Source organism: Parasteatoda tepidariorum, chromosome 10 (assembly GCF_043381705.1).
Source record: "Parasteatoda tepidariorum isolate YZ-2023 chromosome 10, CAS_Ptep_4.0, whole genome shotgun sequence".
In the NCBI taxonomy this organism is placed as follows: Eukaryota; Metazoa; Arthropoda; class Arachnida; order Araneae; family Theridiidae; genus Parasteatoda; species Parasteatoda tepidariorum.
The window spans coordinates 31,733,557-31,760,520 of NC_092213.1; the positions used below are offsets into that span (position 1 = coordinate 31,733,557).

Consider the following 26,964-nt stretch of genomic DNA (forward strand, 5'->3'; position numbering starts at 1 on the left):
CTTTATAAATCCGGTTACAGTTAAATAACGAATTATATTAAAATTAAATTAATACGTTAAAAAACGAACGCAAATTGATAAATTGGAAAAAAATATATATGGAATCACATTTATTTATTTTAATGCGTAGCAATTAAAGGAATAGATTTAGAACATTCCAATACTGAGTTTTTGCTTTTTCCTTTTAACTGGCGTGTTTCCATTTTAAATAATCGTTTGCCAGAGAGAGAGAATTCATTCTTTCTTTCTCTTTAACTAAAACTTCCTGGAAGGTTTACTAAATTTATCTTATCTATCAAACTAAAGTGATTTTAGCATAATAAACAGAACTAGTATTGACGTTTTTATTTCTTAAAGTTTTCCCACGCTAAGATGTAAGTTATATTTCTATGACTTTCCTTTTGTTGACCAAAGTTGCTAATGCTTTATTTTTTTATACTATTTATATTTATAAAAATAAATAATCTTACTATTGGCTTTGGACAAACACAGCTCATAAATTAAAATTAAATATTTTATATCATTAATAACTTCAAGATCTAAATAATTAATAATTTATAATATACTTAAAATATACTTAAAATATATTAATAATTTATGATTATAATAAATTAATAAATTCTAATTCATCAATATTTCAATGAAAAAAATAATATTTTAAAATTGGAAATTTACAACATATCGACCAAATGAGTCCATAAATGAAATCATGATATTGAGGTTGAGTCGCAGTATTATTTTAATAAAGTTAAAAAAAAATTCATCTCACTCTTTTAAAAGTTTTTCTTTAAAGAACTTCAATATATCGAATTATTAAACAATATATTCAATATATTTAATAAACTTTCTTATTTTTAAGTACGCAAGAGAAGTCACGTATTTGTGCAATTAATTGTCATTAATATTGGCATTGTTTGCGAAGTAAGTTTTTTTCAAATGTAATAAAAAGTAAAACATAGATATTTCTGCATAAAATAATTAATGCATTAAAATTAGCTTTCAAGATTTGAGTAATTATTGTAAATCTTTCCTTATATTTAAATAGCTTGCTATTGCTGATGAACCGATAATCTTTTTCATTAACAGTTAAATGGCTTTCACAATAAGATAGGCATTTTAAATATCAAGTACGTAAAAATTATCTTTTAAATATGAACAACTTGTAACTATTGCCGTAGAATAAGGAACTTGTCCCTTAAATATTATCTTAGTGCTTTTTTCTTTGATTCAAAGGGAAAAGTTTAAATATTGGAAATTTGAAAACGATTTTCGACAGAATCGTTTGCTTTATATTTATTTTATTTATTTATTTTTTATATAAAATGCATTAAAATTAGACTTCAAGATTTGTAACTTAAATATTGCTGTAGAATAAGTACCCTGTTTCCTAAAAGGTATCTCAACGTGTCTCTATTTGAGTCAAAGACATAAGTTTGAGTTTGAAAATAAGAGAGCAATTTCGTATTTCCATTCCATTCCTCAATATACATATATTTCACATAATAAATACATTTAAGTGAGCTTTCAAGTTTTAAAAAAATTACAGTTATTTCTGTAGAATAAATAACATGTTATCCAAATTGTATACATTTTTATTTCTTTCAGAGATAGAAAATTAAAAAAATAGAAATTGGAGAGCTATTTCGCCATTTTAGAATCGCTTGATCAATTAATTACGTTTTTTTTTCTTCAAATTTTGCATAATTTATTATTTATTTGTTACTAAAATTAAATATAATAGAACCAATTTTTGTGTAACAAATTATACTTAAGCAATTGATGGTAAGTTGCTCAAAATTTTGAAAAAGATTAATTTTAATATATTTTTTTTTTGTGGAAAATGTAAGTGTCGAGTTGTCTTACGCATTAATATTAAATGACAATATATAACGGAATTTCTTTGTGTTAGTTACATAGAAATTGTGTTTTTGTCTTCTTATCATGACACATAGCACAATTTACATTACATTTAATTTACATTGCATAACGAGATAAAATGTAATACATAATAATAGTAAAAGATCGATTGTAAGAGGAATTTAAAAAGTCCTAAAAGAGGGTCATGTAAATACTCAAAAACCAAATTTTTCTAAGAATAAAAATAACAAATAATAATAATATTAATAATTAATATGAAACAACAATAATGATAAAAATAAATACTAAATGCGAAATAATAATAATAGTAATAAATACGAAATAATAAAATGATAATAATAACAACAATAATAAATAATAATAATAATGATTATAATTATGATAATGAATAAGAAATAATAATGATGATGCTAATAATAACACTAAGCCGTGGAAAATTTTCTTAATTACATCATTACAAGTTACGGTTTTTGTTCTTGTTCTTTCTTTTATTTTTTTTAAAATTACGTGTGTCAACTCAAACCTTTTAGTTAATTTTTAAACCAATGTTTTATTAAATATGTTTTGTTTCTGATGTCGTAGAATATAATTTTATTCCTTAGTGAAATAAAATTTAATACAAAGCAATCCTCCAAATTTAAAAATATATGTTAAAAATATATAAAAGGGAACGTAAAAATAATTAATCAAGAATAATACAAGAAATGCAATAAAAAATTTGAATATTGTCTATGCGACTTATCCTTTGAGAGGTATATATTATAGTTATTTAAAAATGGCAGCTTCGAAACTAAGGAGAAAAAGACATGTTTTACAGCTTATTGTTTTTGTAAATTGATGATTTTACATAAAAAAACGTATGGGAAATAAATACTAGAATGTTTAGAGATTATGGTTATATTCTATAATTTAAAGATTATGCTAATATTTTTCAATTTTAAGATTATGCTAATTTTATTTATTTTAATTACAATGGTGTCAAACGATAAAAAAGGAACACAACGAAAAACGTGATTTTAACTGATTTTCAATTCACATCCTTCCTGTTTGTGTTTATTATGATTTACAAAATGGCCTTGGAAATATTGTAAAGGCGAAATAAGGTCAGATAATAGAATTGTATTCAAGAATTTCTTTAGAGATATTGTATAATTTTTTTTTATAGATCTTTACTTAACTCATTTACTTTTGATGAATGTTGAGTATTTTTTTTTCAAGAATAAATCGGAAATTTCTTCTTACTTAGTTTAAAGCTTCGCGTGAGGTTTTAATTCTTAAATCTTACCAGTTTGCCTTCAAATGCATTTAAAGTTTGTTTTCGAGGGTATTAGATTGCGTTTTAGAAAAGTTTTGTTAAAATACCATTTAAATTTATATTTTACGCATTGGTAACAAATTTAAAACATGGTGATGAGTTTCCTTTAACTTTTTTTTTTATACTGAACATAAGCATTCTGCTTTTTGTTTTTTATTTTAAAAACCAAATATAGAGAGTGCTTATAAACGCATAAAAATTATTTTATATGATGCTTGTATTTTTTGGGAGAAATATTACTCACAAAATAGATATCGTTTTCCTCTACATCGATTTATATTATCTCCCGCTTTAAACTAAACACAATTTTTTAGCTTACTTAGGGGGGAAAAAATCTAAATTTGCTTTAATAATAGTGTATTATAAAGTTGTTTCGGATTTGGTTCATGATTTGTTATAGTTTCGGCATTATGGTATGTATTATATTTTCGTTTCTGTTAGAAATTTTAAAATACCTTATTGGAATACTTATTAAAATACCTTGCCTTCCAATAAGGTCAACCGGGTACGAATCTTAGCAATGACTTATCGCATCCAGCTTGCACCGACAACGTCAACATCATTAGCATTGTATTATCAAATGTTTTTTTTTAAATTTTCTTGAACTTGAAAGATTGCCTGCTGTATAGGAGCAAATTTTTAACATGTTGAAAAAAAAAAAGAAAAACGCTGTTCAATATAATTTCTATTATTGGAAGGTATTTAAAAAATACAAAATTCATGCTAATTTATAAAGAAAAATTGATTTACAAGGAAAATGCACTTAAAATGAAAAGTATTATCAATATTCGTAAATAATGATTAAAGAAAGGAAAAAAATGACCAAAAAAAAAAAAAACACGAATAACAATCCTACAGAAAAAATTTAATAAATGTGAAAAAGTGAATTTATCATCAATAATATAGATCCTCGCCTTGGTTATTATATAAACAGCGCCATTTTTTTTACAGAAATTAAAACTCATTGCTTTGAATAAAATTTGAAATTTCAATAAAACAATTACAGATTTTTTAGTTGATCGCTTTATTTCAGTTGTTTTTTTCCAAACAAAAAAATTTATTCAAATACACGTTAAAGAGACATGCGCTTGCCTTGCCTGATGTTAATTTACTGAAGATGAATTAAGATGACTTTGACTAAAAGCACTACATAATATTTAAAAATATGTAACTAGAATCAAACTCAAAAGTAATTAAATTCCACAAAAATAAACGAATAAATAAATAAATTTGGCTTTTGAGTGTAAAATTCATTAAATAGTTTATAACTATTGTTGCAACTTTACGGATGTTAAAATTGAAGATAACTAAAAAATTATTTAAGAAAACACGACAATAAACTTAAAGAGGATTTTGTGATAAAGAGATCATTGTGGAGGTCCTTTAAATGAAAAATTAATACAATTTAAAAATAAATGTAACATACATTACATAACGATCTATGCGTGTTTTTTGCCTTTCAAACCTTAAAAATGAAACGTAATTGTTTTCGCGATAGTAAAAGCTCAACATTAATAAATTTATGTATTATTACTTACATATTCAATGAATTAAATTCCATTGCCGAATAAAAATGTAAGAAATTCAGAAGTAACACAACAAAGATTTTATAACAATCTGTGCGTATATTTTTAAACCTACACGGAGAAAAAAACTCTAGTAAAAGTACTGTACTGTATAATAATAAGATTTCTGCTTAAATAGAAAAAAAAAGCCAAAATTTTGGTCAATGAAACCAAAATATACGGTATTTAAACTATTCATTTGGTAATTTTTCAGTTACTAGGGTAACGGTTTTCAAAATCATTGCGAAGCATTTAGTAAAAACGAAGCAAAACTGAAAATTAAATTTAAAAGAATAAGTGGTTTTTATGCCATGTTCTAAGGTCTCAAGATTACAAAATTTTTATCGCACATTATAAAACCATAATGTATTGATAGTTTCACCAATATCATTACAAAAGCGTTTCGATAAGAATCACCAAACTTTGCGATCTCATAGAGTTAAAAACACGGTAAATTTTACCATATTCTGGTAGGTTGGACCATATTTTTCTTCTCAGTAATGTCCAGGAAACGTAAGTGCCACCATGGTAGTGAGCCATTCATATCTTAATTAACTTAAATATTAAATATAAACTAATTATTTATTTAATGAATCCAGTGTTCCCTTCTCCAAATTAAAAATAAGTAAAATGAAAAAAAAAAGAACATATTGCAACGTACAATTTGTAACAATCTGTACGCATTTTTTCTTTTTCATTTGCACTTTAAAAAATTTCTCTAACACGTACGTGCCCCCGAGGAAGCGAAGTAATCAAGAGTTTTTAACATCGTGACGTTTGTAAATGATGTTAAAAAGGTTGTACAAATAATGAAAGCCTATGTTCTTAAATTTGCATAGTTCATTATAAGTTAGTTAAAAGGTCAATGTCTTAGGACTAGTTGTTCGACCACTTCTATAGTTATAGTTGGGTAATTTTCATTCCCACCTTGCATCGTCTTCCAGTTACGTGGCTCTGAAAACCCTGGACCCAAATTAATCTGTAAGAATATTATTTCAACTATTTTTTTAGTCCAAATAATTATTACATATGTTTCTATGAATATAAATTCAGACACTGTAAAAAAATTCAGAATCAAATTGTGATATAAAATGCCTGCACTTTGGGTGCATCATCCATAAAATCCATTTTTCTTAACCGTAAAATCCATTTTTACCGTAAACTTAATTTTTACTGTAAAATATAATACCGTAATTTTTACAGTAATACTTATTTATTAGAGTGATTCAGTGATTTTACGGTAATTATTACTGTAAGAAATAGGTATATCATATATTTTGTTCTGTATATCATAGGTAGGTATATCATATATTTTGTTCTGTAAAAATGGTACTGTAAGAAGTACCGGCACCCAGAGTACCGGTGCTTTTCATTGTAGTTTGTTTCGGAATTTTTTACAATGTAATATTTCATGTTATTTACAATTTGTGCATGGTTTTTAAAAAATAACATGTTGTTATAAACAGTGAGTTATTAAGTTTTTACAATTAATAAAGCAATTATAAAATATTAAATACAGGGAAATGTCTGCAAATTAAATACTTGCATTATACCAATTTTCTGGTCAACTTAGGGATGTAATCAACTTAAAAAGATGAGATGTGACTGTTTTTACCAATAATTAGAGGTCAACATCATGATCAACTATTGGAGACTACTACAGTGGGAAAGTTACCAAAATACCCTGTGTTGTTAACTATTTTTTTTCTTCTAAAATATAAATTAATGATTTTTAAATTCTAAAAGGCATAAAGTTGAAAATACAAATTATTACTTGAAAAATAAATTTTTGATTTGTGAGTTTCGTATAAAATGAAATAAAAATTTTAATTTTTCATTTTAAGTATCATGTGTAACATAAAAAATTGTAACGGTCAACAAGTAAAATTTTAAATAATATTAATTTAAAATTAATTTAAATTTTAAAATTTTAATCATTCGTAATTCGAATTTCAGTTCATTGGGTAAAGTAGAAAAAAAAACGCTTTTGTTTCAAATATATATATATATTTCAATATTTAGTATCACTTAAAATATATCAGTAGATACTAGTAATCACTCAAAATATTTATTTTCAGATACACTTAATGCAATATAAATGATAACCTAGTAACTTTTGTTTATCAGAACTTAGTACCATGGAAACAGTAGTGCAACATTAAATGAACCGATAATTTAATAATGAATAAATCGATAATAATGAATATACCATGTTTCTTGAAAAATTGGGTAATCCATATAAATTATCTGATAAATTAAAGATTTTTTTCTTTCTTTTTTCGGTGACAATGGTAGGTCGTATTTTTAATGTTTTTAAGATACTAGAAGAAAAAATGAATTGTTGCAAAAGTTCCTCATTATTCTATGATAACTACAAACGGGAAAAAAGTCCTGGTTCTCACCAATTTAGTGAAAAATTGAAAAGTTTAATTTTAAAATTCTCTTCATAAGACGTTTTGAAACTGAAGTAAAAGAAAAAACGTCATCTCCTTCATAAATTCGAAATAACTTTTTATTTTTTATTTCTTGAAGTTTTCTTAGTTGTAGTTTACCATTGGTGAGGTAGGTTGAGTGTATTTTGTGAGCATTTGAAATGTATTAATCGTTAAAGATAAATTTTAACTTAACTTTAATAACATTTATGCAACATAATCTTGATTGATCCCAGAAGTCAAACATAAAAAAAGATGAAAAAGTGAAGGAAAAAAAAACTTTTGCAATAGTTAAACACATTTAAATTATTTGAATTCAGTTCAGTTTGTTTCAGGTCAGGTTACGTTTCAGGTTTGGTATAGAAGCTTACAGGTTCGACAGGTACCCAAGAACTTGATTCCACCACTAGACCTTCAACTATAAAATAGTTTTATAAGATAAATTGGCGTATAATTTTTTTCTATTTCTAATATCCAAAGAACATTTATTCAGATTGAAAATTATTCTTGTTAAAATAACTTATTTAATGTTTGTTAAGTTTACCTTAGAAGTTCTCAAATCTTTTGAAATCAGGGCATATTTTCTGTTACTAAAAGCCGTAGTAGACGAAGGAAAAATGGGGCATTTACACTGGGTCCATTTTTAGGATTTTAAGAAGCCCCTAGGCAAAGGATGCTAAAAAAATTAATTAATTTTAATATTGAAAATTTGAAAATTTTCCATCTGTTTCTAGACATTTAAATATTTTTAATTACACATTGCAAAAATATATTTAAATAATTAAAGGTGATTACTTCTATAAAACAAGATTACGTAACAAAAAATTTCTTACTTCTAACAGCCACAGTCCTAATATCACTGATAAAATATAAACAAAAGAATAAATTAAAAAAAAGAAAGGAAAAAAATTAAATAAATATATAAATAAAAATAAATAATAGCACTGTTTCTGGCAGTATTTTTTTCTACTATGACTCGTAAAAAATGAAATCAATAGATTATTCATTGATTGTAAGGTTGTAGATGTGTCAGGATGGCCGAGGGGTCTAAGACCCCAGATTCAAGGTTCGCTCCTTGCTCTGTTACCGCAAAGTGTGGAGTGTTCTAGTCCACGAATGTGGACGTGGGTTCGAATCCCACTTGTTTTTTATTTCTACTATTGCACGTAATAAAACAAAATTATTAGTTCAGTTCTCGCTTTAGATTTAGACATCTTATAGATGAAATGAAATTTTAGCATTTTAATTAGTAAGGTTGCTCGATCTTACTCTTAACAATTTCATCTGTTCTTCATTTTTTGAATCATTATAAGTTTTGATACCAAAATTAATTTTAGTTATTGAAATTCAAAAATTTTTTAAACTTAGATAAGCATATCTTGAGTTTATCATTACTTGGTAAATTTGATACACCTTTCCCGCGTTCTGCCATCTTGTCTTACTTAAGAAAAATTTAACCTTTAATATTCCAAACAGTTGAAAAAAAAATTATTTTACTTCGTATCGTATATTTAAAAATCAATAGCAACTAGATATTTTTGAAGAAATTAATCTGTATGTATGATTAATGTGAAACAAGAGGAATTTTTTTAAAATTACGTACTATAGCAGTATATTATCATATATTCTGCATCAATTAGAAATACTCTCGCAGAATGTTAATCTTTTAGGTTAAGATGCTAAAGCATTAATGCTAAAACTGACCTTTTTTCGATGTACGTTTTCTTAGCATCTAAACAAGATATTGCTTCAGTTTTTTTTCACAGAATATTTACATATACGTGTTTACACTGTGATAACTGTTATTACATATCTTTGGTAGAATTTTTTAAGAAGATTACGAACTGAGAACTTTTAATTTGTTTTTAAAAAGTTTCTTTATTTTTGATCAAAAATTTTTCATAACTAAAGTATTCCTGTTAACGCTAAAGCATTATCACAGCATACAACTGATATAATCTCAAATATCCACAAAAAATTTCAAAGTGATATCATAAATAGTTTTTCAGAAAAGGTAAATCGAAAAATGTCAGTTTTAACATTAGCCTTACCGACTCCCTTTAAAAAAAATTTACAAAATGATAAAAATTTATCCTTTTTATTAATTTTTCCTTTTTTCAATAACTTTGTAGAAGAAAAAGAAAGCTTTCAAAGCAATTTTATAAGATTATGAAATAAAATTCTTAAAAGGTATGAAATGCGAATAGTTCCTTTCTGCGAACTTCAAACTAACACTTGTATAATTATTAATTTAAAAAAATTATCAATTTGAAAATAATAGTTATTAATTTTAAAATAATATTTAATTAATTTATATTTAATTAATTTTGTCAATTTTTATATTTCATAATATTTAATTAATTAATTAATTAATTAATTAATCAACATTTAGTTATTTACAAATGTTTAATTAATTCATAATATTTAATTAATTAATACTTAATTTTGCGTCGTGTTGTTTTTTCTGATGAGATGAGAAGATATTAATAATTAAATTTTTTTCATTTAATAAAGGAATTTTTAATAGTATTTTTTCTCCTGTAAATCTGAACGCCATTTTCGTATGAGTGATGTATCATATCAAGAGGCTTAGTATAGAATTTCTTTTCGATTCATCAAAATACAAGTGATGCTTCATAATTCATTCATTATGAGCAGTGACACCCACACACAATATCTCGTCACAATAGGAATAACGCAAAAGAACGGCTATTAATCTTGTACTTAAATATAATTTTCTTCGCTTTTAATCAGACAAAAACACTCGCCCACGATTTTTCTGAGATGGAAAATTTCTTTTTATATTTTAGAAGTGAAAAGGGTGTTTTTAACTTTCTCTTTCTTTTCAATTTCAGCTGTAAATGAAGATTGAGAAGTTGATGCATCTTTATGAAATCCAGTCCTCAAATTTTCGTCGAAAATTACTTCTATTTTCATTATTGTTTCTATCATTGTACCCATGGACTTCATTGTCGAAAGTTATAAGTAAGGAAAAAAAAATTCATTCATTATCATTAAAAGCATTGCTTTTTTTAAAAAATTTGCTTTCTTAAAACAAAATAACAAAAAAAGTGTGTAATACTAACCGCCTCTAGGATGTTAATTGTCTAAAAACTCTTAAAATGCGAAAAAGTTTCAAAAAGTCTTCCAAAAATTACCTTAAATCTAAATATGCTGCTATTTAAGTTTTCCAAAACATGTTTTAGATAGACTTTTTTTAAACTAATAAATCATAACTTATGTTTATAAATTTAATAACAAAAATCATTAAAGTAAATATAAAACTAAATGCATGATTTGTGAATTAAATAAAATGTAAACACTTGATTTAAAGTACTTGATTTAAAAAGTAGAAAAATTTAGCACTTGAGTTAAAAAAGTCGAAATTATTTACCTTTACTTAATCATTACCTAATCTTTACTTAATCTTTTGAAATTATAAATTGCCAGAATTGCATTATATCATCAAATGTTTTTTCGTTGTTCTTTAAAGATACTTAATGCAAAACTTAACGTAATTTGTGGGGGGGAAAAAATTTGACCTACAAGCAAATTGCTCGCTTTTAAAAGGAAAAATCTTATTCAAAATTATTTTTTAAAAATTTTTTTTTAAAAAGGATGAAAAAAAAAATCTAAAATATAGAAAGAATGATCTAAAAAATTATGTTTAATGCTTAAAGTTCAGTTATGTAAGTTAAAAAATAACAAAAAAAAGAGCATTTATTATGTTAGCCCCGGTAATAACTGATAACAACTGATAATAACTGATAACATTTACGAAGCAATTTTACTGGAGTGTGTGAGCTTGTTGAAATCTTAAATCGGATAAGAGACGAAAGAAAAGTATTTTTAATATATAACAGGGCTGTGGAATCGGAGTTGAAAGAAGATTTTAAAAGAATCGGAGCTGAAAAAACTTACTCCTCTCCGTTTAAAGTTAGGTTCAGTCGAATAAAAGAGGGATAAAAATTTAATCTCATGAAAATTATTTATGCTAATATTCATATTATCTATATAAAAAAAATTTCTCGAATGCATATTATGACAATCATTTGAAGTCTCATTGATCATTTAATTAATTCATTACATTTTAATACTTTTGTACCTGAGGTTAACCGATCTATTGATAAAAGAACGCAAACAATGTTGAATCATTGAAAATATTGAAGATTAATGAATGAATTATATTGGAGAACAAACTTTTTGTTGCATTCCTGCTAGTAATTGATCTTGCCGAATTTGGATGTTGAGATTTGAAATCTGAAATTAGTTTTGCTTTTGAAGCTACAGATTTTTTTTTTAAATGACATTTTCATTTTACTTTTTGTCGATATGTAAAAGTTTGACACATAGACATATGGCAGGGTTACATGACAGGGAGTCTCGTAAATGTTGCGACGAGCTTTTAGAGAAATTAAGGCACATTATCAATATTAAAATTGCATACGAACCTATGACCAGAAATGTCATCGTAAGTGGCTAGGAGCACTTCTCTATTATAAACTGTTGAAAAGCACTCGTTGAAACAGTTTCTAATAGAGGAAGGAGACCCCTAGTGGCGTATGACGACATTTCCTGGGTTCCTTTGCAATTTTAATCCTGATGTTTTGCCCTAACCACCCTAAGATTATCGCAACATTTACCCACCCACCCTATCATATACAAAAGCTCTAAACTTGTACATTTTTTATACCCGAATTATCACCAGGCGCAGATCTCCAGCGAACATTTGAGTGTTCTAATTAGTTGTGAAGTGGTCGAAATTTGATTGGCTATAAATTCTTGGTAACATGACGATAATTTCTACTTGAGGCGGTCGGGAGACGATTGAAACTTGCATTGCCACGCAGTTTCAAGTAGAGATATAAGTGCTCAAACTAATGGAAAATCGAATAAGATTTCGATTGCAAGAATCTATTCTACAAAGCACGAAAGCGAGTGACTAAAAACGTGGCAAAAATAATGGATGCAAAAGAGATTTACGTGTGACATGAGCAAATATCCAAAGATTAGAAATAAAATAGAAAACGCATATATTTGATTACGGTTAATGTATATACATTTTTCAATATGAGTATTTTGTAAATAATATGTTTTTTCCCTCAAAATATAAAACTTTTGAAACGATTTTCGTTATTTAAATATATTTTAACAGGATTGAAGAAACAAGGAAAGACAATTCCTCAAAAAGATTTGGAGACGTCGAATCCAAATACAAAAAAGAAGATAGTACTTATGCACAATTTTTATAGAGCGAGAGTATCACCTCCAGCCGGTAACATGCTAGAAATGGTAAGATAGCAAACAAACAGATATTGGCAACCGTGCAATGAATTTTTCTAAATTATTTACTGATAATAAAATTAACTTATTTATGTATTTTTCATTAGATACAAAATAGCCCGTTCGCATGCAGCAAAAGAGTACCCATTTTTAAAATTAAATAATTCTGGCACATCTAGAGATAAAAGGAGAAAATGAACGGTATATTGATGGAGAAAGCTGTAAGATGTCTTATACGCAATTATCTAAATTAGTTNATATATCACAACTATGATAATATGTATAATTAACTATGTTTTAGTTGAATTTATGAACTGTTACAATTGACCCCGTAAGTGGGGACAATTGTAACAAGTGCACGACTGTCAAAAATTGTTAATAACTAATGTAATAGCATTTAAAATAAGGTATTTATTTTTTTTCTAGTAGAGGATAGTCTATATTACTCGTCTGTCAATTAATACTAATAATATATTGGATTTTTTGTTAGTTAAAAATAGCTAAGTAAAAAATGTTACAATTGACCCCCCTCTCCCTTACCTAATCTTTATTTGATTTTTTGAAATTATAAATTGTCAGAATTGCATTATATTATCAAATGTTTTTTCGTTGTTTTTTAAAGATACTTAATACGAAACTTAACGTAATTTGTGGAGAAAAAAATATTTGACCTACAAGCAAATTGCTCGCTTTTAAAAGGAAAAATATTATTCAAAATTACTTTTAAAAAAAAAATTATTAAAAAAGGAGGAAAAAAAATCTAAAATATAGAAAGAATGATCTAAAATATGATGTATAGTGCTTAAAGTTATATAAGTTAAAAAATAACAAAAAATGTTTGAAAAAAAAGGAGCATTTATTATGTTAGCCCAAGTAATAACTGATACCAACTGATAATAACTGATAACATTTACAAAGCAATTTTATTGGAGTGTGTGAGCTTGATAAAATCTTAAATCGTATAAGAGACGGAAGAAAATAATTATTAATATGTAACAGGGCTGTGGAATCGGAGTTGAAAGAAGATTTTAAAAGAATCGGAACTGAAAAAACTTACTCCACTCCGTTTAGTTAAAAGTTAGGTTCAGTAGAATAAGAATGGGATAAAAATTTAGTCTCATGAAAGTTATTTATACTAATATCCATATTATCTAAATAAAAAATTTTCTCGAATGCGTGTTATGACAATTACTTAAAATCTTATTGATCATTTAATTAATTCATTACATTTTAATACTTTTGTACCTGAGGTTAACCGAACTATTGAAAAAGAACGCAGACAATGTTAAATCATTGAAAATATTGAAGATGAATTATATTGGAGAACAAACTTTTTGTTGCATTCATGCAAGTAATTGATCTTGCCGAATTTGGACGTTGAGATTTCAAATATGAAATTAGTTTTGCTTCTGAAGCTACAGATTTTTTTTTTTAAATGACATTTTCATTTTACTTTTTGTCGATATGTAAAAGTTTGACTCATAGACATATGGCAGGGTTACATGACAGGGAGTTTCGTAAATGTTGCGACGAACTTTTAGGGAAATTAAGGTACATCATCAATATTAAAATTGCATACGAACCTATGACCAGAAATGTCATCGTATGCGGCTAGGAGCACTTCTCTATTATAAACTGTTAAAAAGCACGCGGTGAAACAGTTTCTAATAGAGGCATTCCTCTATTATAAACTGTTTCACCGCGTGCTTTTTAACAGTCCCAGGCGGCGTATGACGACATTTCATGGATTCCTTTGCAATTTTAATCCTGATTTTTTTTGCCCTGACCCCCCTAGAAGATTGTCGCAACATTTACGCACCCACCTTTTCATATATAAAATTTCTAAACTTGTACATTTCTTGTACCCGAATTATCACCAGGAGCAGATCTCCAGCGAACATTTGAGTGTTTTAATTAGTAGTGAAGGGATCGAAATTTGATTATAAATAAATTCTTGGTAACATGACGATAATTTCTATTTGAGGCGGTCGGGAGACGATTGAAACTTGTATGGCCACGGAGTTTCAAGTAGAGATGTGAGTGATCAACCTATTGGAAAATCGAATAAGATTTCGATTGCAAGAATCTATTCTACCAAGCACGAAAGCAATTGACTAAAAAAGTGGCAATAATAATGGATACTAAAGATATTTACGTGTGAAATGAGCAAATATCCAATCATTATAAATGAAAAAACAAAAAATAACGCATATATTTGATTGCGGTTAATGCATATACATTTTTCAATATGAGTATTTTGTAAACAATATGCTTTTTCCCACAAAATAAAAAATTTTTGAAACGATTTTCGTTATCTAAATATATTTTTACAGGATTGAAGAAACAAGGAAAGACAATTCCTCAAAAAGATTTGGAGACGTCGAATCCAAATACAAAAAAGAAGATAGTACTTATGCACAATTTTTATAGAGCGAGAGTATCACCTCCAGCCGGTAACATGCTAGAAATGGTAAGATAGCAAACAAACAGATATTGGCAACCGTGCAATGAATTTTTCTAAATTATTTACTGATAATAAAATTAACTTATTTATGTATTTTTCATTAGATACAAAATAGCCCGTTCGCATGCAGCAAAAGAGTACCCATTTTTAAAATTAAATAATTCTGGCACATCTAGAGATAAAAGGAGAAAATGAACGGTATATTGATGGAGAAAGCTGTAAGATGTCTTATACGCAATTATCTAAATTAGTTACAAAAATTATCAATTGATGGCGCTGTACAAAGCTGTGAAAAGAACAAACACTGCTAACGTTTGCATGCCTATATAGTGTACAACGCCATCTGCTGGCGACTTTTGAGATTGATTTCTAAAATTGAAAATAAAATCTTTTAGCTTTTACGTGTTTATTTCATCCTTTTATCAATAATTTTTTCGGAATCATTTAAGTTTGAATTGGACATTCCTGCAGTTTCAACATACAAAGTGTTCCAAAACGACTGTTCTTAATATATATTTTTAGAATCCTTGTTAAAAAAAGAAGTTAAATGATATACACATAAGTCGTAACATTCCGTAAAAAACCCGGAAGAAACACATTCAAGTATAAGCTGATGGCATTCAAACGAGTTTTATTGTGTTTATAGTCCCGATTTCTTCAATAGGGATTTGTCAAATGATCTCTCACATTGTTTTTGGTAACGTCTTTTTTCGAAATTGAGTATGATCTCTCATATTGTTTTTGGTAACGTCTTTTTTTCGAAATAGAGTATTATCTCTCGCATTGTTTTTGGTAACTTCGTTTTCCGAAATTGAGTATGATCTCTCACATTGTTTTTGGTAACGTCTTTTTTCGAAATTGAGTATGATCTCCCACATTTGAACAAAGATTAGCTTTCAAACCACGAAAAACTTGAAAATGTCATCTGCAGGGTGTTCTGTACTGACCACCCTTAATTTATGTGTTCAGAATCATTGTAAAAATTATCCCAAAAAATCATCGGAAACTATTATTTAAGCCAGAAAAAAATATCAAAACCGTTGTCGAAGTCAAAAAGATGAACGTTGAATTACTTATAAGTTGAGATTGGTTGAGACTAAAAACATCAAAGCCAATTTGATTGTCTGATAAAACTCGAAAGCTCATCGAATAATCCCTTTTCAACACGTTTCTGCAGTCAAACAGGTTTTGATGATTTCTGTCAGATTTCAATAGCGTTTTTCTAATTTCCTCCCTTAAATGGTAATTTGCTATCTCTAATGAGAATTATTTTTTTGACTTCATTTTCGACAAGGAATTGCAAAATAAGGAAGGTTGGTTTATAACAAACTCCCTCTGTTAGTGACGAATGGTGATAAGTTAACAACAATAACAAAAAAGGAAAAAAAGTGGCTACTTAAATTGCGTAAGCAACCGGTCGTCACCTTTTCCCATCTTTTTTTTTTTTTTTGAAAGTTTTTTCATGATAACAGTACATTAATGCAGAAAAACTCAAGAAATCAGAATTTTCATAAAAATGTCCAGCGTTGCAACTATTCAAAAACTTTTTATGGCAGTAGATTATTTCTAATGTGAACTTTCTGGAAAAATATAGTTTTTTCCAAGCAGAAAAAAAAAGTTTGCAAAAAGTGGCTATTAAATAAAAAAGACCTGCAGATATCGATCATCTACTCATTAGGTTAGAGGAAAAAGTAGCCACTAAGTTATTAGTCTACCGACCGCTGGCTATTAACAAAAAATTAAAATTTTCAGGTCTACCCTCCATATTCATATTCAAGATTTTTTAAACAAAATTAAAGAAAGTTTTTGTTGTTATAAAAAAGCTTACTTTAAATGTTAATATTTATTAATTTATTTATTATACTACAGTTTATATTACTTTCTTATATATCAATTAAGCATTATTTTATCCGACATCGTTGTTTGAAAAAGTTGATCAAATGTAAAGCGGCATCTTGTGAAGAGGTTTACTGTCCGAAAAACGCATCTAGCATATCTTTTTTAAATAAACATTCTTGTCTAATCTGATGCTTTTCAAAGTCATTAGAGCTCAATTAAATTGGTTGATGATTTTGAAAATGTAATGTATGTTACTGATTAATGTTTATATCTATTGATAGACTTGGCACAAAGGAGCCGAAGAAGCTGCGCAGAAATGGGCAAATGCTTGCCAATTACTTATTCACGATAAACCTCTCAGCAGATGGGTAAACGGTAAGTTTTGGAAGTTTTTTTTTACTGTCGCATTATAGTTAGAAAGCTTTTCAACATTTTTGTTCTTTATTTATGCCCTTAATATGTGATATGGTATAAATGATTTCGACTGGAAAGTTTGAGCAAGATACGTACGACCGAAAATATATAAAATAGATAAATATATACAGGCAGTAATGAATTCTCGCTTGATATTTTATTCAAGAAAATAAAGAATTTCCTAACACAATGAAGCAAACACAATAGAATTTTGTCTTTCTCTCTTCAATCAAAGTAACGCCATTTGGAAGCGATTCACATATTTGGAACATATTGATTAGTTTGTCCACAATTTCTGGATCCGATGTTATTCAAATTGCGCGAAACCACCTCTCACAGATGATTTCAGCCTGTAATATTTTTAACTTGTAAATCTGATGTGATATTATCTCTGATGCACTTGTCTGAATCATTCACATAACATCATGTATATTATGCATAAAAAGATAAGGCGGTCAAAAATTTACTTTGAAGTTATCGTCTGCGTACAACGTGATATAAAATATTTTCACTTGTTTCACGACTATCGTTTGCTGCATAAATAAATGGTAGCGGTTTTACTCGCAACTGCAACTTGAATATTTCATTTTAAGTACCGTATTTTGCAAGCTTTTGTTTAAACAAATTGAAAAAAAATAATAATAAAGATAAAACAAAGAAATTAATGAGCGGTTGCTTAACTTTAAGCATCTAATATACAGTAATGCAGTTTGATATTGTTTTTTAGAACTATTGTTACGAGTGGTCATTCAGATTTTAACTTTCTGCAATATAGACAGTAATTTTCTCTAAAACTGTTCATTTGTTATTTAAACTCATCTTAAATATTGTTTGTTTTTGAAAGCAAAAACTACTACGGTGATTCTACTTAACATGATGCGCTGAGCTGTGCTTTTTCTGAAATTAAAGAAACCTCAAGAAAAAGGGAACAACCCATCATATTTTCTCTCATCTTACCCTTACTTTGAAATCTAAACAGACTGCGCATACGTAAAATCGGGAAAGTTCTTCAGATATAAAAATATGCAGCATGTTCTGAACGGAATAAGAATAAGAAATTCTTACAACACATAAGGTAACTTTCATATAAAATGAACTTAATACCTGAAAAATTAGATGAAACTATCTAAACTTGATTTTTGTAAACTCCACACAATATTTAATTTATTACTTTTTCATGCAGACAAATAGAATTGCATTTTTTTTAAAGTTTTAAATTATTTTCTTAATGATCTTCGTCTTATGATTCATGAAATCTTTTAAAAATGCACCTTATTTTTTCCCCCAGAAACATTTTTTAAAAGCACAACAATAAAAAAAAATAGCGGTTGGTGATGTGGCACCCCTCCACATGCCAATCACGCTGATGGCTGAAATTCTAAAAAATAAAATAAAGAGCGTGCGATAAATTTGTTTAAATTATTTTATTTCTTACTTTTTCGGCTTAGAATTCATAGGGTCTTTGAAAAAAGTGCACCTTATTTATCTTTTCCTCAGAAATACATTTTAAAGCACAATTTTAAGCAAAATAAGCATGGAACTTCAAATAACTTTAGAAATGCTGATTCGGAGACGTAGCACCCCTCTCCCTCCATGCCACCTGCACGTTGATCACTGAAATTGTAAAAAATAATTAAACATTAAAGAATATGCGATAAAAATTTAAACAGAATCGTTTACAAATTTATAAATAGCTAATCTTAAACTATAGCAAAAAAAAAAAAAAAAAATCATTTTCACCCTTTTCCCGAATGGAATAATTAAGATTTGGAAACTATTTTTTTTTTAATATACTACATATTCGGGGATTAAAACTGCTCCTCGTAATCGATGTCCAAATTTCAGAACTTTAGCACCAACTGTTATGGAGTTATAAGACATTCCAAAGCAGCGACATCCAAAATAAATAAAATTTAAATATTGCAGATGAAAGCAAATAGCTTAAAGATAAAAATTTGCACTTTCAGATGTCCGAAACATAAAATTCGGCAGCAAGCCGTATCCTCTCCTTTTCCAAGACCAACATCTTTATGTTCACTTTCAACTAAACCAAAAAAATTTTTCAATTACAAATATAAAATTTCATTATTGATTACAAAACAAGTATAAAATTTGAATTAATAACATATTGACAAAATTGTGAGTTTATTTATACAGATTACGGTTCTTGTGGCCAAAATATCTTCGTATCACCTTCTCCAGTAGATTGGATGTTCGTGGCTAAAGCTTGGTATATGGAACATCAGAATTTTACTTACGGCAGTCGTAACAATAATTTGACTGATGTAGGTCACTATACACAGGTAATTTTTATGCTGTTATAAACTCTCGCAAAATAGTGAGTGTTCTGCTTTAAAGTTTAAAAAACTGATGGGTTTGTAACGTTTTGTGCAATTATTATGAACCATCGTAGTGTTATGGAACATAATTTTTTTTCGACCGTTTTGTTGTTATAGAACAGGGGTTTCCAACTTACATGAGGCAAGGGTCCACAATTAAAAACACAAATCAAATGGCGGGCCGCAACTTTGTCAAAATTTTATGTAGCATTCTCATGTTTGAAGAAACATTAAATGTTAGTGTCAGATTTTTACCAAGTTGTTCTAAACAAAAGTATTGAATTAAGTAGATTCTTAAAAATATTTAATCGCGTATCAAAAAATTCGAGCTACAATAACTTTAATGTGCACCTTTGTATGAAACAACTAATGTGCAACAGATATCTAATTGTTAAGATATAAAACTTTAAAAAGGTTGGTATAAAAACTTACACAGTAGCACATAAAATGTTCAATGAGAAAATTGAGGTTTGTCTGCTGCAACCACCAGAGAACAGATACTTGCATTTTAAACTTAAAATTTACAAATGCGTGTGTAAATATTTTCGTCCAAAATGAGTGGTTTCAAAAAGTTAAATCGGAGAATTTCTTCGAGAAAATTTCTGATACACACATGCTAAATTATATTCACAAAATACGAAAAAATAAAATAAAAAAAAGCAACATACATGATTATTTTTGTATTTGAATTCTTCTTGGATGCAAAACCTGAGAAATAAATTTTTTGCACCGTTGGTATGTTACATTTCACAGAAACGAAGAAATTAGGTTTTTATTAACGAGAAAAGTATTTTAAACCTGTATAGATTTTTTACGAAAATTGTCCGCAAAAAAATGAAAACTAATATATTTTAGTTCGCGGGCCACGAAAAAAGGCTTCGCGGGCCGGATGCGGCCCCTGGGCCGCCAGTTGGAAACCACTGTTATAGAACATCAGAATTTTAACGGTTTTAAATAAATTATGCTCTTAATTATGCATACTTGAGCCAAAAATAGAATTAAGAACAGGATGTGACTTTTTGAAAGTATGAGAAAGTGTTTCGATTGGAATAATTAATAAAATAAAATAAAAGGATTTACAGAAAAAAAATTAACACAAAAAGATTAATTGAAGCTTTTTATGTTACAATTATATGTAATATATATTCAAAATCTTTTTTCAAGTTTAAATTTTTTAATTTCATTCAGATATTCAACATATGATAAAAAATTTTTTTTTTAAATTTATGTGCTATCGAAACGGGAGCAAAACAATATAAGAGAAAGTTTACTAATTTTAAGATTGAGGGTACATTAATCAAAAACTTCTACAAAATGCTTGTCATGATGGCCGAGAGGTCAAAGGTACAGACTCACGTTTAGTTTCTAGCTGTGTTGTTGGAGAATTGGACTGGTTCACAAATATGAGCTTGGGTTCGAATCACATTTCTTACAGCAGTTATAAGTTAAAAACCTACCCCTTTTTTTAATATTCAAACTCTTTAATATCATTCAGACATTTAACACATTTTAAATATGCTATGTATTTTTTTTTTACTTTTTGTTGTGTCAAAATAGTGGTAATGCAAAATCAAACTTCTTATATCTAAGCGTTTTAGATATCAAGAAATATTCTAAATGTTTTTTTTTTTCATCATGGAAATTTATTAAGTAATTATTAAATTATTTTTCAGATGGTTTGGTATAATAGTCATCGAATCGGTTGTGGTTTCAGATATTGTGAAAAAGAAGTAGTTCGTAAACCCTTTTACAACTATGTATGCAATTACTGTCCTATGTAAGCATTTATAAATACTTTTTTCTTTGTTGAGGCAAAAGTAAAAATATAATCTACACAAAAATATAAAATTGAATTTTTTGTATTAATGCATGCATTTGAGTATTGATCGACATTAATTCTTGAAATTTAACAAATTATTACGAATCATTGTAGAGCAATAATATTTAATAGCTTGCAGCTCGATTTAATTCCAAACGGAGTTACATTGGGAGTTTATTGCACGTTCTTTAAATTTTTTCCCGTGTAAACACAAATAAAACGAAAGTAAGCTCTAGTAAATGAGCGACTTAACTAAATTGGTATTTTAAAGGCTATCTAAAAATATACGTTCATTTTTATTATAGCGTATTTACGCTTTTAAAGCGTATTTTTATGTTCCTAATAAATGCAAAATCAATTAATTAATTAATGTGCTATATGTCAATGCATCGAAAAAATTGCTTGATTGTGGTAGAACCTGGCAATTTTACTTCCAGGAATTGGCCGCCGCAAATTATCAATAGTATCATTTTCGGTATCAAATGATGCTTTATATATTTAATCTTTTATTCAATCATTTACTTATAATAGCGAAGACTGAACTTGAACTTTTACCGTTTTAACTGTTAATTACGGATTTGGTTCAGCCTTTTTATAGTTATTTAATTTATTTGATTTTACTTATTTGTTTAGTGATTTTCGGTGACTTGCGCAAACATGTTTTTCAAAATCTAATTAAGTTTTTTTTTCCTTTCTTAATCAGTATGAGGATTGGATGATTAGATAGTTTCAAATAAATAAAATGATAATGTTNGTTCAGCCTTGTTATAGTTATTTAATTTATTTGATTTTACTTATTTGTTTAGTGATTTTCGGTGACTTGAACTTGCACAAACATGTTTTTAAGAATCTAATTAAGTTATTTTTCCTTTCTTAATCAGTATGAGGAATGGATAATTAGAAAGTTTCAAATAAATAAAATGATAATGTTAAAAAAAATTATTAAAAATTAAGTTCGTTATTATTATTATTATTATTATCATTATTATTATTATTTATGTTACAACTTTTCGAAATATTTGTTCTATACATTCTCATCCCTTCATAAAGTTAACATTAACTCGGAAAAATTTCAATCACCCATCTTAAATTTAGATATCTTGAGAAAAAAGTTTTTTTTTTATGTTATCCTAAAGCAGTAATAATATTGCTCTTTTTTTTCATGTGTAGAGGTAATGTTCCAAAGAAACTTGGTAAGCCATACTCCATAGGAAAACCATGTGATAAGTGTAAAGGTCATTGTAAATATAAAAAATTATGTAGTAAGTAAAATATTTTGATTTTAAATTATTTACTATTTTTTGGGTCTGAGAAAGTGATAAGCCTCATTTTTTCCAGAGGTGATATTTTTATATCAAACTGTTTATTACTTCTGTTTCCAGATAGATACTTTAAAAGTTCGAACAAGCATCCGAAAGGAAACAAATTAAAAGGACAGAAACATCTCATTGCTTTCACCGTAACTTTTCCCCGCAAAACGCTCTTTTGAATAATTTAAAAATGTGACTTATCATTATAATCATCCCAAGCCCTTTATTTATTCTTACAAAATAATGAATATCTACGTTCTCTGAGCTTAACGTTTTAATTGGACTAAATTAAACGTCAGGTGTCGGAGTGCAGTTTTTGAAACAAAAAACTGAACAACAAAATGTTAAGCACAAGGAACTTAAGGATTTTTAAGCTCGAGGAATTTTTTAAATTAAGTCGTGCATTATAATACCAATATATTGTGTGTAATGATGTACTGCACTGGGTGTAAATGCGGAGAATAATCCTATTTAAAAAATATATCTGTTTATGAATATTTAGGTATAGTTTAGGTTTAGGAATATCTTCGTATAGCTACCGCAAAAAAATATTCTAATGTTTATTACAAAATTTGTAATAAAATATGAAAATAAAGCACATATTCATTAGATGATAATGAAATAATTGTTACAAATTTTAACCCGTTTTTTCTAGAAATAGAAATTAGTTGTTCTGTACGCAATACTTAAACGAATTAAATTTATTTTTAAATATTTTGTTCGAATAAAATCAGCTTCATTATGTTTCATTGAGCTCCCCCTCTTGGTAGCAGGCTTTTTCTTCGGGGGGGGGGGCGTCTTTATTTTATTTCTCACTATTATAATCATTTATTTAAGCAATTGAGAGGCATCATTTCTTCAAACATGATCATCACTTTATTCGTTTTTTTTTTTTTTAACGTATCGCACACTGTGATACAAAACCGATTCTGTTCAAACAATAGTTTAAAATAAATCTAATTCGGCTTCAGTGGCAGACAAAGGAACAAATTTTGAAAGATGCTTTAAAATGTGTAAGAAATGTGAAAAATATGTGTACTGTTACAGTTTTATGTAACGATATGTGCTTCATTTTTTTATAGCTAGCTACAATTTTTAGCATGTATAAGAGCAATGTAATAGTATTTACTGTAGAACGCTACACAGAAATATTCCTTCCTATACCCATATTGAGCAATAAACACATATCCTTTTTTCAATTATTCAATGTAATTATGATAATAAATGCTTGTATGTTTCTTTAATTTTGATTTCATAATTATTTACAGCTAACAGCTGTCCACATTCCGATTTCTGGGTGAATTGTGATGATTTAAATGCAAATTTCCATTCATGGCTATGTGATGATAAAGAAAGTCAAAGATATAAAGCTTGCCTTGCTACTTGTGATTGCCAAAATGCTATACGGTGATTTATGACATGATTATAGCATCATATATGCGTATAAGAAGATTTTTAAGAATAGAAGAAGGAAGGTTGTCATCATTCCTGGGAAAATGGCGAAACCGAAAAGAGAAAATTCCAAAGATGCATTTTTTTGTAAATGAGTTCACAAAATAACAAATTATCGGATTTTATCCCTTTTTGCTAATTATATAAACCTCATTCTATCGGCTATTTGTAATGAAAACAAATAAGTTGGAGAGCTAATGATCAGCTGCTTTTAGCTCCACCTTGGAAAGTGAATTTTGGAGGTCAGACTTCTACTATTCTTCGTCTGCCCTTTTCTGAGTTTTGTGAGGAAATATCGAAACCAATGTCATAGAAGTAAAATGTAAATTTTGTGCGAATTATTCCACAAAATCGCAATTTTCATTTTTTTCTTCCGATTATTCAAAACTCATATTGTTGTTGAACAAAATATAATAATGTAATATTCAATAAATGCTTTGATTACAACCTATCTCTTTGCTGTAAAACAAAATTTAAACCAATGGCTATGTGCTGAAAATTATTTTGAAAATCGGATAAATCCTGACCATCTTCGGAAAAGCTTGTCGCAATTATCGGCAAAATCGTAATTATCATTTTCCGATTATTCAAAACTCATATTGTTTTTGAACAAAATATAATAATGTAGAATTGATAAATGCATTGATTATAACCTATCTCTTTGCTGTAAAACAAAACTTAGACCAATGGTTATTTTGAAAATCGGATAATCCTGACCATCTTCGAAAAAACTTTTCGCAATTATCGGCAAAATCATAATTGTAATTTTTTTCGATTATTCAAAACACATATTGTTTTTGAACAAAATATAATAATGTAGAATTGAATAAATGCATTGATTATAACCTATCTCTTTGCTGTAAAACAAAATTTAGACCAATGGTTATTTTGAAAATCGGATAATCCGGACCATCTTCGGAAAAGCTTTTCGCAATTATCGGCAAAATCATAATTATAATTTTTTTCGATTATTCAAAACACATATTGTTTTTGAACAAAATATAATAATGTAGAATTGAATGAATGCATTGATTATAACCTATCTCGTTGCTGTAAAACAAAATTTAGACCAATGGTTATTTTGAAAATCGGATAATCTTGACCATCTTCGGAAAAGCTTTTCGCAATTATCGGCAAAATCATAATTATAATTTTTTTCGATTATTCAAAACACATATTGTTTTTGAACAAAATATAATAATGTAGAATTGAATGAATGCATTGATTATAACCTATCTCTTTGCTGTAAAACAAAATTTAGACCAATGGTTGTGTGTTGAAAATTATTTTGAAAATCGGGTAAATCCTGATTACGTTAGGAAAATCTTGGGTTAACGTTAAGTTGGATTTTCACAGCTAAAACTTCTGAAAGTGGTCTTATCGAATTGGGTCTTAGACACTAGGTACACATAGGAATTATTTATAGTTCTCATTGCATTCTGTATTACACTATTGCGTTTATGTTTTAATAAATTGGCATAATGGTGGCCCATTGATATTAAGTATCTAATCAACCTTTTTTTTCTTTGGTTGTATTAAAATAGAACTTTTATGTCAAAGGTGAACTCGATGAGCTATCAAGCAATCATTAACAGCAAATTCACAAAGGAATTTTTTTTCAAAATAACTAATTAAATAAATAAAATAAAAACACTAACAATTCGCTTAATAAAGCTTGAGGATATAGAATATCAAACACAGTATAGTCTACTCACAAAACCACACATATCAGCAGAATTGAAGACTAAAATGTCTCTCCAAGTAAGAATAAGATATCTCTCCAAGTAAGACTAAGATATCTCACCAAGAATAAGATATCTCTCTTTTTAACAAAATAAGATATAAACTAAATATAAAATATTGAACTAGAATTCATAAGAATCAAATATGGGAATATGTTATAAAATTATAGAGAATTTCACTTCCTGTCGTCATCGGTTGTAAGTTAAACAACAATAAGCTAGTTGAGTTTTTTTTTTAAAACAATTATTGGGTATACAGATTTCTAACGTTTTTTTTTCCTGCTTTTTGTATTGAAAATATCATTTATAAGTTGCAAATGTGCTAACTGATGTCAATTTGAATACTTTCTTTTGTACCAAATAAATAATTGAAAGGTATCATGTCTTTGTGCTTTTTTTTTTTTTTTAAAAAATAACTACAATGTTGACATCTGAAATATGATCATCGAATAAATGAAATCATGATTATGGATCACAGTTAGTAATATTGAAATCAGTGAAGAGGCACTTTTCAAAAAGTTTAATATAGCCATATTAAGCTAAATATAGCAACATATCTTGTTTTCTCTTTTAAAAAAAAAGGGAAAATGTTTCTATGAACACATAATACGCAATGAAATTTTAAGAAAGCAAAGGATTTCAAACAAAAGAAGTGCTATGAAGAACCCCATCTAGCAACAGGTATGAATTAGTATGGGGTGGAAGGGAGAATTTATTAAAAGAAAGCATATAAAACTATTGAAAATACTTAAAAAAATGAATATGCCCAATCTTTATGCAGTTTGAAGTACGGTTAAGTTTGGGTTTTAAGAGGTCTGATTCTTTAAAACTGAGCTTGCAAGATACTACGGCTAAGATATTACCAATATGTAAAAAGTGATAGTATATTTACTTTAAACTTTGTGAACAGTTTCTCCGATTAATTTTCACTTTAAGTTTAAAAGGAAATCACTATAGATTTATTGTAACATAAATTTAAATATTGTGACTATATTGGCGGGTTTTTCTCCGTTCCGCCCTAGAGAGCTGCAGGTGGTTCAGGTTTAGAGGGTAAAGTCACTCGAAAAAATAACTCGGTAAATAAATGTTTAACTACTCTGAACTAAAGACAA

The 26,964-nt window shown here is 27.5% G+C and overlaps 1 protein-coding gene and 1 long non-coding RNA gene across 2 annotated transcripts; both read left to right on the plus strand.

The window, feature by feature from the left end:
* The first annotated feature begins 217 nt into the window (after positions 1–217).
* On the plus strand, positions 218–12,501 carry LOC139426659 (uncharacterized). Its single transcript, XR_011637888.1, has 3 exons — positions 218–374; positions 10,046–10,175; positions 12,346–12,501. It is a non-coding gene; the product is annotated as an uncharacterized lncRNA (long non-coding RNA).
* Positions 12,502–14,801: 2,300 nt separating this feature from the next.
* On the plus strand, positions 14,802–26,230 carry LOC107437238 (cysteine-rich secretory protein 2). Its single transcript, XM_071186227.1, has 6 exons — positions 14,802–14,943; positions 17,058–17,151; positions 19,348–19,493; positions 21,203–21,306; positions 22,519–22,610; positions 23,927–26,230. The coding sequence occupies exons 1-6, from the start codon at positions 14,887–14,889 to the stop codon at positions 24,067–24,069; spliced, it is 636 nt and encodes a 211-aa protein (XP_071042328.1). The 5' UTR covers positions 14,802–14,886; the 3' UTR covers positions 24,070–26,230.
* The last annotated feature ends 734 nt before the right edge of the window (positions 26,231–26,964 follow it).

Excerpts from the sequence above, each read along its gene's own strand:
- LOC107437238 (XM_071186227.1), top strand. The coding sequence starts at position 14,887 with ATGCACAATTTTTATAGAGCGAGAGTATCACCTCCAGCCGGTAACATG. Across the intron at positions 17,152-19,347 it reads TCTCAGCAGATGGGTAAACG|ATTACGGTTCTTGTGGCCAA; the intron begins GTAAGTTTTGGA and ends TTATTTATACAG. Across the intron at positions 22,611-23,926 it reads TAAATATAAAAAATTATGTA|CTAACAGCTGTCCACATTCC; the intron begins GTAAGTAAAATA and ends AATTATTTACAG.